The sequence below is a fragment of the Eublepharis macularius genome, chromosome 9 (genome assembly GCF_028583425.1).
Source record: "Eublepharis macularius isolate TG4126 chromosome 9, MPM_Emac_v1.0, whole genome shotgun sequence".
Classification (NCBI taxonomy): Eukaryota; Metazoa; Chordata; class Lepidosauria; order Squamata; family Eublepharidae; genus Eublepharis; species Eublepharis macularius.
The window spans coordinates 24,592,800-24,606,490 of NC_072798.1; the positions used below are offsets into that span (position 1 = coordinate 24,592,800).

Genomic DNA, 13,691 nt, shown 5'->3' on the forward strand with positions numbered 1-13,691 from the left:
TGCTACATGAACCCTCAGGCACGTAGGCTCATGTACATGCTATGTGGGACCTTTCATTTGCCGGACCGCACATGGCAGATCTATTATGGACAATGGGCATGAGTATGACACAGTGATGGTGCTGTTCTTTGTGATTCATCAGTTTTAATGCTTGTATTTATGCTATTTTAATATTGTTTATTGTATCTTAGACTATTTTTAAGTATTGGTTATTTTATATCTTGTGTTGTAAAATGCCTTGAGAGCTAAACATGCTAGAGAAGTGGTGTAGAAATCATACAGACGAACAAATAAATAAATATTAGTTCATACATATGGATACGTGTGTAGGTGGTACCAGGGCTTTTTTCTGGGAATTGAGGTGGTGGAACTCAGTGGGTTGCCCTCGTAGAAAATGGTCACATGGCTGGTGGCCCCGCCCCCTGATCTCCAGACAAAGGGGAGTTTAGATTGCCCTCCGAGCTGCTGTGCAGAGGACAATCTAAACTCCCCTCTGTCTGGAGATCAGTGGGCGGGGCCACCGGCCATGTGACCATTTTCAAGAGGTGCCGGAACTCCATTCCACCGCATTCCAGCTGAAAAAAAGCCCTGGGTGGTGCACTTGAATGAATGATTAGGGGCAGGACTAGCAGACTAGTTCCATCCCCAATCCTCCAAGGAGCTCCAAGGTTGGCACAAATGTTCCTGTTTGGTAGAGTTAGGCTGAGCACCATAGTGAGCAGGGATTTGAAGCCTAGTCCACCACACCACACTGGCACCTCTGCACAGACCATTTCAGACACAAGTGTCCGATAGAAGGCCAGAATGTGACTAGTTCCCACAAGGTTGGGTTTCTTTACAAAGCAGCCATGCCACTTGCAAGGTATTTGTTTCCTTAAACAACCTTGTCCTAGGTTCTCCTCAGTAATTTTTACGTGTTTCCCATCCTAACACTTTCCCCGAATACCTGCACATTGCTGTAGTCGAGCATTAGAGTTACCTGAATAATTTTCTGCGGCATGAAAACACAAAGGGGCATTATTAGGCAGGTGCAAGGTACTCCATTGATAGTGAAGAAAGGGGCAAGACAAAGCAAGTAATTAGATAAATTCAGACGCTGTAATTAAGATCTGGCATGTACTTAACTTCAACCAAACAAGGTTTCAGTCTACAGAGCCCACAATGTGTCTAATGACTATAAACAAAGGCAGAATTCCTCTCGGCTCATGTAAAATCAAAAGCTCCAGTGTCTGAAACAAGGATTAAGTTCCTTCCTGGCACAGATGTTATATGTAACAGTGGCTAGCTCTTTTGAACAACTTTCATTTCTGATTGGAATTGTGTTATAATGTAATACAATGATTACTTTTGTTCAGGGAGTCATAACACTGCACTGTATATGGCCATCAAACTCACATTATAACAAAAACCCAGAAGACATTTTCAGAATGGAACTCCAAATGAGTTTTTTTCTTTAAAAAACAAACAAAACAAATGAAAACCGTTTCATTGGCCTGAAGAATGAAAAAGAATGAGGGAAACAAGGGACCAGTGAAAGCCATTTATTTCTTTGTTGCCTTGGTCTGAAGTTTCCAGCCTCTTTTTCCTTCTTCCGTCTTCCCCCCTTCCTTCCCTTACTATACTGTGGGCAGGGCTACTGGTTATGACACTGGGATCAGGTAGGTGATGGATAAGTGGTAGAATTTCTTTGTACTCTTGCCAATTCAGACCTCCCCTCCAATACGTCTAAGGCAACACACTTTGTGCAGACTGTGGAATGTAATCTTCAGAGGACCTACTGAATGTCTAACTGGCACTCTGAGGACTACATTCCCCAGGGCACATAGAGGTGCAGTGCCTCAGATGTGTCAGAAATTGCATCCTATAGTGAGGTGGTACATGAAGAGCAGGGCTTTTTTTCTGGGAAAGGAGATAGTGGAACTCAGTGACGGAACTCAGGACCACACAACGATGTCGCTTTGGGTCAGCTGGAACAAGGGGGGAGTTTTTTAAAGTTTAAATCGCCCTTGGCGAAAATGGTCACATGGCTGATGGCCCCGCCCCCTGATCTCCAGACAGAGGGGAGTTTAGATTGCCCTCCACACCGCTGTGCGGAGGGCAATCTAAACTCCCCTCTGTCTGTAGATCAGGGGGCAGGGCCACTGGCCATGTGACCATTTTCAAGAGGTGCCGGAACTCCGTTCCACCGCATTCCTGCTGAAAAAAAGCCGTGATGAAGAGAGAGATTCTCCCAGTTGCTGATTAACTGGTTGACTGGCAACCTTCCATGGCATGGCATGCAGCAGCAGCCCAGGAAGAAGTGCAGGAGGAGGGTCGGAGAGAAGAAAAGGGGAGGAGCTGAAGATGCTTCCCTTTAAAACAAAAGAGAATGAATTGCATTGAAACTTAGATGAGTGAAATTTCTGACAATGAAACTCCCTTTAAATATATTTAAGCTCTTCATTTGAACTCTCTCTCTGTTTGCATGTGTGCATTCCTTTAGCATTCCTCACCTGATGCGACTGATAATACAAAGTTCTAACAGAAGGTCGTGAAGCAAAGTCCGTTTCAACTGTATCTAGATTATGCACGTATTCTGGAACACTAGCGGTCCGATGCAGACTCCCTGTACAAAAGTCACAAGAAACACAATTATGCACAAGTTTTAATTAAACAAAACAGAGACATTCAAACCATTGATTTACAGAATGGAGAGAGTAGACATTCAAGATAACCTTGCCATTGAGGTCACCACTTCTCTGTAGAAGGAAGGCTTTTGGGATTAATATAGCACAAAGGTTGTAAAGCATTTCACTTTTAAGTGGAACTGAAAAAACAAGGGTCCTGCATCAAGAAAACAGCAACTTTGGGAAACAAATTTCTAGAGTGTACTATCTCAAACTTTTGATAATTGTGGTGCACTTTTTTCTGGATGAGAATTGAAACACACTTCACCCCACAGAGTGTACAAGAACTCTCTGAATTACTTAATATATTGTGCCTCCTTGCCCAATATAAGAAGGGTTTACCCAGAACAATGATTCATGCAGAAAGTCAGATTTTAAATCTTTTAATGATTTTCTAGCTGCATGCTGTCAGTTCTCTGGGATTCACAGTCTGAGAACTGCTTATCTAATTAATTTATTTCTGTACCACTTGATAGCACAAGGTTCTCAAGAACAAACTTGTCCAAGAGCTTTATTTAAAATGCTTTAAATAAATACTAAGTGCAAATAGCAAAGCACCCCCCCTCGCAAGAAAAAAATCAGAAGGAGGTGCTGATTGGTGTAGGAATACTACTAATATAGAATCAAGAAAGCCTTCTCCAAACTACTGATAAGCTTTGCAGAAGCCATTATAAAGAAAATACCTATCAAGAAAAATCTTTTCTGTTACAAGCTTCAATTATGATGATGATTGGAAAGGTTCTGTATCAGTTTCATTATCTCCCCACTCTCTGCCAGCTCCCTCTTGGTCTGAACTCAGCTTGACTTCTCTGAACAGCCAGAATAATGAATAACATTAGTTTTCCTATAATGTTCATTACAACTGCAATGACAAAATAATGCACTCTCCTAATTGTATGTGTATTTAAGTATGACAAAAAGCCAACGGAAGAGAGGAATGATGTGGATGTAGCTATGTTGCAAAGAGGCAAATGTAAGGACACTGAAAGAAGATGGAAAGAGGCAGAATTCAGGAGACAGAACTGTACGAACTATGTTGCTCAATTTTTGTTTTGTGTTATTAGTTCATATATAATACAAAAGGGGGGCCTGAAAAGGCTCAATGGAGTGGAAATCATTCCCTGGGTTTTCTGTCCTGTTCTGTTTCTCCCTCTCCAGCTATCTTCTTGCTTGTCCTTGCCCTATTTTCCTTCTCTCCTCCTCTGTTAAGTCTTTCTGGGTTGGAAAAGCCAACCCTTGCAATGGTTGACACCCTGAGAGATCTCACAAGGTATTCTCATAAAATTTTCGCTGTGACGGAATTCCATGTTTAGATATCACACGTGCACCTTTCCCCACTATTTTATTTATTTTTCTGCAAGCCATGGGTCCTGGAAATAATAATTATGGTAACAGACTGAGAACATACACGGAGCTTCTTTCAGAGCTCAACTAGCCAGGCTTGAGAAATTGTGACTGGGATTCCCTGCTTTTTTAAAGCTTAAAGCCACTCCAGCAGGGTGTGTGTGTGTGTTTGTATACTGGAACCACAGCAGTGAGGGAAGGGGACTTTACTTTCCCTGAGGCTGGGCTCCCAACATGAAACACTCCCCGCAAAGATACTCTGACCGGGACAGCCCAGTTGAGTCTGATCTCGTCAGATCTCAGAAGCTAAGCAAGGTTGGCCTCGGTTAGGAATTGGATGGGAGATCTCCAAGGAAGACCAGGGTTGCAGAGGCAGGCAATGACAACCTACCTCTGTTATGTAAGTTTGTAAATTTCATATGTAAATTTGACTTAGTCAGACTTGGATTGAATAAAGACTATGAAAGGTTATCTCATTATCAGAAGTAACTGATTTCATTATCAGAAGCAAACTGATCTGCATCTACTCCCCCCTCCCTTCACCACCTATATATATCTGGCCAGTTTCTTTATACCCTCCATGCATCTGATGAAGATAACTGTGATTCTTGAAAGCTTATGCTGCAGTAAAGTTGGTTAGTCTTAAAGGTGCTACTGGACTCTTTACTATTTTGCTACTACAAACTAACATGGCTAACTCCTCTGGATCTACCACCTCTGTTAGTATCTTGCTATGAAAACCCCACCAGTGGTTGCTGTAAGTTAGCCATGACTTGAGGGCGCTCTCCACCACTACCACCAAAAACAAAGATAATGATGATGATCAAGAAAATTGGTAATGTAGTTGTATTTATTAGTAAGGTGAGTAGTAATAAAAGCTGCAATGCTGAGAACAGTTTGCAGCACAAAAAATCCCAGAGAAGTCAGCATGACGTTCACTCGGATAGATGTACAGGAATGCAAGATTATATTAGACACAGGTGAGTTTTCTAAATTGAAGAAATTGTTGAGGCAGGAATACAATCACCCACATTCATGTAGCTGGCACAGTAGGGCTCTGCTTGTCTTGATAAACTGCTACTTCTCTGGCCATACTTCAGGCATCGATTCTCCCCTCCCCTTTCCCAGGCTTTAATCTTTCCGGAAGAAATCCGAGCAAACAATACTCCATTAATTCTTCCCCCCAACCCCTGGAAGAGGATGCCCACTTTAAAAGTCACCACGACATTCAAGAGATTAGGGAACCGTATGACACACCCTACGTGGGGGAAACTGAAGGTTAATGAAAATCCTCATCCATGCCTAGAAAATTAAGTAACTTTATATAAAAAGGAAAAGGCAGGGAGCACTTTTTAAAAATCACAGATGTTTGGGGAAGGTCAAGTTATTAGAGCTGTTGGTTTATCTCCTTGGTTACAATCTGATTTCAAGTCTAATTTTAAAATTCTCCCAGGCAGAATGCGGTCTCCGGCAAATCAGGTCCCCTGTTGATTAAAATGGATTACTTGTCTGTGTCATAAGAGATTGGGGAAGTAGGTGAACCCATAGAGCCGGGAGCAACTGCCCTAGATAGGAATGAAAGGGTTCAAGAGGTTACTTGGTTAAAAGATGACTTCAGAGGGTTGTAGAATCCCCCCCCCCCCATTACTTATTTCTAGGGTAACAGGCTGCCCAATTCTGCGGACAGCAATGACTTGATGGAACAGGCCAGCAGTAATACACAGTTAACTGACGGACTGCTAAGGAGGAGAAATGGGTCTGGATCATATGACATAAGCACTGCCATGTTGCACCGACATAAAGGCCTATCATTGCCTATAATCGCCAATGATGCCACTATACAGATGTGGATGGCTTTGTGCCAATGCCAGAGAAGACACCTACAGCTTCTAAAAAGGGAACAAGCAGAAATGCATCATACAACGCAAATCCTCCTTTCTTCTTCCATAAGAACAGCCCTGTTGGATTGGACCAGTGGTCCATCTAATCCAGCAGCCTGTTTTACACAATGGCTAACCAGATAGCCTCACAAGCATGGCACGGAGACCAAAGGCTCTACTTACTGTCACCCCCCCCCCCCGATATTCAGAGAGCTGCTGCCTCTGAACATGGAGGATCCATTGATGAACATGGCCTTCATGAACTGGCCTTCATGAATCCTATTTTTAAAACAACTAAACTAGTGGACATCCCCACACTACACAATGGTACGTTATTCCTAGTTGGCATTTTAGGGCTATGAGCTGCAAGATTAAATTGACTGGAGGCAAGCAGGGGCAGCAAATGCTGATTAATATTAAGCTTACTGTCACCACTCCTCCCTCCTGCCCCTTTCTATTTGCATTCAACTTACAACTGTGCCATGCAATGCGTTGTACACTTTCCTGTTTTCCCCCCCTGTTGCTGCAACGCTTTAGCAACTTCTGTGTTATACCACAGAGTCAGCTAAGTCTAGGGTTGCCAGGTCTGGGGCAGTCATCAGCAATAACATGATATCACTTCCAGGAGAAACCCAGAAGTGACATCATGCCCCTCTAGGAATCACCAGGAACTCTGTGGGAAAACCTGTTCCCAGCTACTGCCTGAACCCTGCCTGTCTCCTGAGTCATCAACAGGACCTGCAAGGCTCTGAAATTGTTGCTGGGGCACCTCTGGTCATGGCGTTGCCCTTGCTCCTTTTCCCAGAGCTCCCGGTTAAGCTGCCTGCCTTTGCTGTGCCAGAGAAGCAATTGTGCTAGACTACAGTAGCCAAACACAGAGAAGTCAAGTGGCACTTTAGAGACTTACAACATGTATTCTGGCATGAGCTTTCATTGAGCCACAGCTCACTTCTTCAGACACAATAACTGACTGCTCTCCAGCCATGTAGAATCAGCGGACATTCTGCATCAGCTTTCAAGATCCACAGTTTTGCTTATCCTGGGACTGTAAACTGGGCAGGCTGGTAAAGCCCTGTCAGCTTAATCACTGTAACGTTTTGCACACAAATAAGCTTGTGTGTATCAATGGAGGTTTTTAATGTTTGTTTACTGTGCAGGCCTTTGAGGAAAGAAGGAGAGGAGCTGGATGGGGGAGGGAAGTGCACTGTGTTTGGAAGTCCCAGAAAAGTTTTCAGTCAGTCTTTGTGTACATCACAGCAAGGTTATTCTGTCTAAGTCAGGCAAACTGTGCGGAAAGGCCTGATTAAGTCTATTTCTGAATGGCTGAGAGGAGTGTTTATTCTGTTAGAGAAGATGTGGGAAAAATTAGTCTTTGTGATGGGGTCTGAGAATATATAGCTATTTTTGAAACCACCATGCTTATGAACCTATTCTGAAACCAATACGCTTATTAGTATTCTGCAACCATCACGGAGATGTATAAATTCTACTTCTGAATAAGCAAAAAAGGATCCCTCCTTCTGCCTCACAGCCACCCCCACACGCTGACCATTGTGACAAACTGCCTTCTATAAAAAGCCTTCCTGTATTAACACTTACACAGAAGAGATCTAAGGAAAAAGCTTTCGGTGGCAGTGACACTGTTTTGGGAGGCACCAATATATAGGTCATACAAACAGAGCAACACAGGTGGTGTTAGCATTGGGGTTCAAACCTCAAAGGGAAGTTCTCAAAGAAAAAAGCTGGATAAAGTAGGGGTGTGCAATCTAGATCCGGGATTCAGGAAAAAAGATGGATTTTTTCAATCCAGCTAAATCTGGCTTTGCTGAATCAAATCAGAAAAGATGGGATCCAATCCAGGAACTTGGATCCAGACCTCTGGATAAATACAGGGAAATATGGGAAATGTGGACTCAGCCTATGGCTGGCTCCTTCCTGGGCATCTCCTGCTTTTTTCGAAGGGGAGAGTGAGTGGCCAATTCATGCAGGAGATCTCCTTGTCTACCTGGATTCTGTAAGCGACATTGGTTCAGTTGGGCTAAGTTGCTACAGTGTCTCTTGCTTCAGTTTGGTTTAGGTGGAATTCTCTGTTTTGACATGACTTTTTATTTTGATGTTGGTCCCCATGATCCTTTGGTTCTGGGCAGCTTCCATCCATTCCCTTGCTTCAGTTTGGTTCTGCTGGGCTTCCTCTTGCCAGTTTGGTGCAGGGGTTAAGAGCACGGGACTCTAATCTGGAGACCTGGGCTTAATTCCCCACTCCTCTGCTTGAAGCCAGCTGGGCGACCTTGGGTCAGTCACAGCTCTCTCAGAGCTCTCTCAGACCCACCCACCTCACAGGGTGATTGTTGTTGTGGGGATAATAGTGACATACGTTGTAAACCGCTCTGAGTGGGCATTAAGTTCTCCTGAAGGGCAGTATATAAATCGAATGTTGTTGTTGTTGTTATTTGGGAGTGTGCCTATGACCACTGGCTGCCTTGCCCCTGTGTGCTTCTGCTTGAGAGCCTGCTTGAAAATGTTTTCCCCATAGGAAACATTGGAGAGTGGCTGCAGGCATCTTCTTCAGCAGCACATAGGATTGGACCCCGAGGTCCAATCTCCCTGAAACTTTGGGACTTGTTATAGGATAGTCCGGAATAGGTTACCTGCAAATTCAGTGGCGTTTGCTTGAAAAACACCCCCTCATCCCTCTAAATAACCCCCAGATGGTTTTCCCCATAGGAAATACTGGCCGAATAAATCTGGGATTCTCTGAACTGTCTTAACTGGATCAGAGAACCCTGCTAGGATTTTAGGAAACCTGGATTTTTTGGGTATTCTTGACACCCAGATCTGGATTTCCAGAAAATTTGTGTGTGTGTGGTGGGGGGGGGGGTGCATGCCCCTAGAGAACACTCAAAGCTATGTCTGTGTGAAAATAAAAGAAGTGTTGGTTTAAGGTAACGTAAGGAGGAGCTGAATTAAAAATCCAAGGCAAGGTTTAAAATAAAAATGTTACAATCATTCTATCTGCAAAGCCGCATAAACTCAAGATCAGCAGGAAATATTAACATAACGGCAGCAGTTCTCAGCCAGGCTTTCCCATCATGTGAAGGGCTGTTCATCTTTGGCATTGTCGTGACTTGGCTGATAGGGCTAAATGAAGATTAATGGAAAATGAGGTTGATGTCTGTGATTCATCTTGGAACGCACCTGGAAGGGCTATGAAAGGGGAAAGCAGAACAGGAGTTTGAAGTTGAGTTGAAAGAGCCTACAAAGGGATTTCTGGAGCAAGATGCTGCTTTCGAAGACTGGTATTCAATCTACAGATGCCTATGTACTCGCTTCTCATCCCACAATACGTGCTCAACCAATTTTCATAAAACAGATTACACACACGACATCTTTGGAAGGACACTGGCTACCTTGCACTTCTCGCTGCTTGGGCAAGGTGAGTGCAGAACAGGATATGGGTGTTTCAACTTCTCAGCTTGTCCACTCAGGCCCAACAGACTCCAAACTTGCTGTTCTTCCCTTCACCCTTTGTCCACGTTTCTACTAGACCACACATGGGCTTGGAGACTCTCATTACCAGAAGAAAGAGCATTAACACCCCCCACATCCCCCTGTTTCTTTCCCTTTCCAGGGAGGGGCCATATTATCTCCATCACAACATCTGAGCCATCTTCACAGCTGCTAGTGGACTGAGGACACAGATATTCTCTACGTCTTCTGCTAGGCATCCCACCAAACGAAAGGCCCTCCACTCACTCCCTAGGTGTCACTCTGTCAGCTATTTTGCTAATACTACTAATACTATTCCATGCCTCTGTCCTTGAATCAAGAAGATCAGGGTATTAGATATGCACTAATTCTAATTAAATTTCACCGTGTATGCTAAACAACAGCAAATATTCCCACCTTGAGGACCCTATTTGAGTGTAAAAGTGGCACATAAATATTTTAAATAAGTAAATAAATAAATCAGAAAGCTTTATATTGGAAGATTTTAAAAAAAATTTAACGTTACTGTTTTATCGAATCTCTTGCGATATCATGAGTCAACTGCGTGGACAGCATTTGCAAATAAATAAACATTTGCCATTTTAAAGAAAAAACTGTAAATCAAAGCATGGAGGCAGGACAAACAGAACAGACATTATACTAAATAAACATAATTGTTTTAACTTTGAAAATAACTTCTTCAAAACACCGGCATCTCTTGATGAGTCTGAAGGCAAATAAATGTCTAGCTATAGATCTAAAGCAGCTCAGGTCTAGCAAAATCTCTCTCATATAGTTTGCAAAGCAGCCGAGGGGTTGCAAGACTTCGGATTTAATTTAGCCTCTGTGATTACACAATATTTATTTTGGTAATCTTGGCTTGCAGAAGGAGTGAGTGGTTGAGCAAACTATTCTGCTTTCCACTGAGCAAGCTCAGCTCTCAGACAATTTCCTTTCATTGCTGATAAAACATCTAGGAAATTTCAAAGGAGGAGAAACCGATTAGAACAAAGGCAGATATTGGGGAGATTAGATTTCAAAGTGAGAAGATTGGCTTTAAAATTGGGTGTGCCCTCCCGTTCAAAGCCCGAGAGCTCTAAAGGTGCAAACACCACCATGCAGCATACTGAGCTTGCACAAATAAATTGCGACACCCGATGCAATTTTCCACTATAAAAGGATCTGAAGCAAATTAACTTTGGGAGTTGTCATTAATCTTTAGATTCCAAAGGATACAATTATCCATTCTTCACTCAATATAATTATTATGTTCTCAAGTGGATAGATCCGTTATTTCCTTTCAGTCATAAATGGCTGGGAAAAGCTCCTAAACAGCCTTCATTATCTCATTCTGTCACTTTAAGGTTTGTATCATAGCAATGATTCCTTCATACACTAATTCTACTATTTTATATTTCATTCTTAAGTTCTGTGAGTCTGTCATAATCTGTCCCAATTTATTTAGATGTCTTGCCTAGCAAGCATCGCTTATAGTAATCACATCCCCTAATGAACTCACAGTATAGCTAAAGGCCAAGGGTCATCAATGGGTGGCCTAAAAACCAGATCTGGCACTCAGTGGGCCTATTCAATGTCCTGAGAACAACAGGATGTGAAGAATGTATTCTATAGCACAGGGGTCTCCAACTTGCAACAAATGAACTACAGATAGATCACCAGCTGCTGCAAAGTAGCTCACAAATCCTGTAGAAAACCCACAAAAAATTGTGAAAAGATCTGCTCTAGGCTTTTTATTATTAACAAAATAGCTTTTCTTGCATAGGATTTTTCTTTGAGCTGCTTAGCTGATAGTTTCATTTCTTGTGCTTTTCCTAGTCCATATTTCTTGTTCTTGGACTTGGTAATATTCGGGGATGGGGGAATAAGCCTTTCCCCTTGTATCTCCACAACAAATACTTCGTTAAAAATAAAAGCTGGGAATTGAGAGAATCTGAGACACACATTGTTTTTTTTGTTGCAACAGTATAACAATAATTAGTTGCTGATTAAACAAAAAAGGTCCCTTCCGGACAAGGGGAGAAAATGGGAACATTAAGTATTAACATAGTCTGCAATCATGTGTAGCTTCTTGACAGAGGTGTGTGCAAAGAAATACACACTGTTCAGTCATTACGTGCAACACACACGACACATTTCTTCCATGGAAGCAGGGAACAGGGGCAGGGGAAATGGCTGCCATGTGGGCGGGTCCAGGAAAATCCGGCCCCTCCCCCACCCAAGCCACTCTGGCTTTGCTATGATTTCCCCCAAAACTTTGGAACAAGGTAGTTTTGGGAAAGAACAGAGAAATGCTGGGGAAATTTGAGAAAGAGCATGAAGGGGAGGGGGAGGGAACACTTCCCCATAGTATCAAACTCGTTATGGATTTCCATATGGAATGGACCAAAGATCCCTGGTTTTCATTGACTCTTTTCGCACTTACGGTTTAAACCGCCATTTATGAGCATTCGCCCCGATCGCAGTGGCTTCGGCATTGCACCTGTTCATTTCACACTGTCCACTGCAATTTCGATTTGGTGTCTGTGCTTCATTTCAAAACCTCGGTGCAATTTTGGGCTTTTGGGGCCTTGCAATTCACGTCACACTTTTTAAAAAAAGATTGAGCATGTGTAGTAACGTTGCAATGTTGGAACCCTTCCCCCCTTTTTGCTGATTGGGCTGTCCCCTGCCCACCGGAGAGGCAATTGGTGGCAGAGTTCTGGGGGAAAACATGTACCACTCTCATTTTTTAAAATCAAGCCAGGAAAGGGTTAAAATGCTGCCGATTAATCTCCTCCCAGGAAGCAGAGGCTTGTTTCCAAAGGGCTGTGCAAAATGCTTGGGTTTTTTCCTCCTCTTTAGCAAAGGCCGAATCCACACTACCGTTGTTCTCGTGGCAGTTTTTCGCTTCCGCAGCGCCATTCCTTCATCTGTTCACACGCATCGTCTCCGAAGCCGTCATTAATTCAGCATGGCGTCGCCACAGCCCATTGCACTTTCGCCGTGGGTTATCTTTTAACGAATAACTGCCCTCCGTTGAATTCCGAGCCTCTCTTGACCCGCTTCCCAATTAAGGAGTAATTCTCCGCCTTTGTCCCCACCCCTTTTTTTAAAAAATAAAAGAGTACCGTGTTGATATGGTGACATCTCATCATATTAATCTCATTTTAAAAAAGCGGGCAGACTTCAAATATCAGAGGAAAAATTTCATATGTTAATTCAATTTATATATTTGTGGGGGGGCATCCACATGATACTGAAATCATGGCTCATGTTACGCCCGACATGGACTGTGCCGACGAGTTAGGCACAGATGTCAATTTTCCAAAGGCAAAATGAAGCTCTGCTGTGGGATGCTGCTGTAGGTGATCGTGACTGCTCACCCATTCCCGGATGATTTCAACCAGCATGCAGGCTGTGATGTTCCGAGCGCTCATCGTAAGTGTCTCGGGTGATTTTTTAATATATATTATATTAATGGTGTCGTTGTACCATTGAACCAGGATGCTTACTCGTCGATATATCGTCAATTTGTCCTTTTTTTAAAAAAAAAAAACTGCGGGGCCATTCAGGTTTTTCCCGCCCCTTTACCCGTCTTTTTGAAAGGGGATGTGATCAACGGATTGCGCAGGAGAAGCGCTATTCAAAGGGTGATGTGGACAAACAAGCGAAGAATGCGCAATAACAGATGGAGCAATCATTGCACAAGAAAAGCGGGAGCTAAGGTAGTGTGGAATCGGCCAAAGTCTGAAACATGCCTGGGAGGGAGGGAAAAGCAGCCATTTAATCTTTTCCTGGCTTTTAAAGCCAGGAAGAAAGTGCAGGAACATTACAACGTTGCAACCCATTATTGTCTTTAAAAAAAAAAAAGAATGTGTGTGCATGCCCTAAGGGAGGAAGGAGAAAGCAGCTATTTAACACTTTCCTTGATTTTAAAGCCAGGAAGAAAGTGCAGGAACATTACAACGTTGCAACCCATTCTTGTCTTTAAAAAAAAAAAAGAATGTGTGTGCATGCCCTAAGGGAGGAAGGAGAAAGCAGCTATTTAACACTTTCCTTGATTTTAAGGCCAGGAAGAAAGTGCAGGAACATTACAACGTTGCAACCCATTCTTGTCTTTAAAAAAAAAAAAAGAATGTGTGTGCATACCCTAAGGGAGGAAGGAGAAAGCAGCTATTTAACACTTTCCTTGATTTTAAAGCTAGCAGGGAATTAGCAGCAAGCTTAGAAATCATTCCTGGCTTTTGAAAAAAAAAAAAAACCAGCATGCATACGGAAGGAAACCAACGAAGAAACAGCCTTATGACCCTCAGCT

At 42.9% G+C, this 13,691-nt stretch overlaps 1 protein-coding gene across 1 annotated transcript in view; it reads right to left on the reverse strand.

The window, feature by feature from the left end:
* PKP2 (plakophilin 2) overlaps positions 1–13,691 on the reverse strand; it is a 66,719-nt gene that overhangs the window by 48,171 nt on the left and 4,857 nt on the right. Inside the window, exon 2 of the mRNA XM_054988929.1 lies at positions 2,493–2,605. Within this exon, the coding sequence (XP_054844904.1) occupies positions 2,493–2,605 (113 nt within the window). The remainder of the gene's footprint in view (positions 1–2,492; positions 2,606–13,691) is intronic.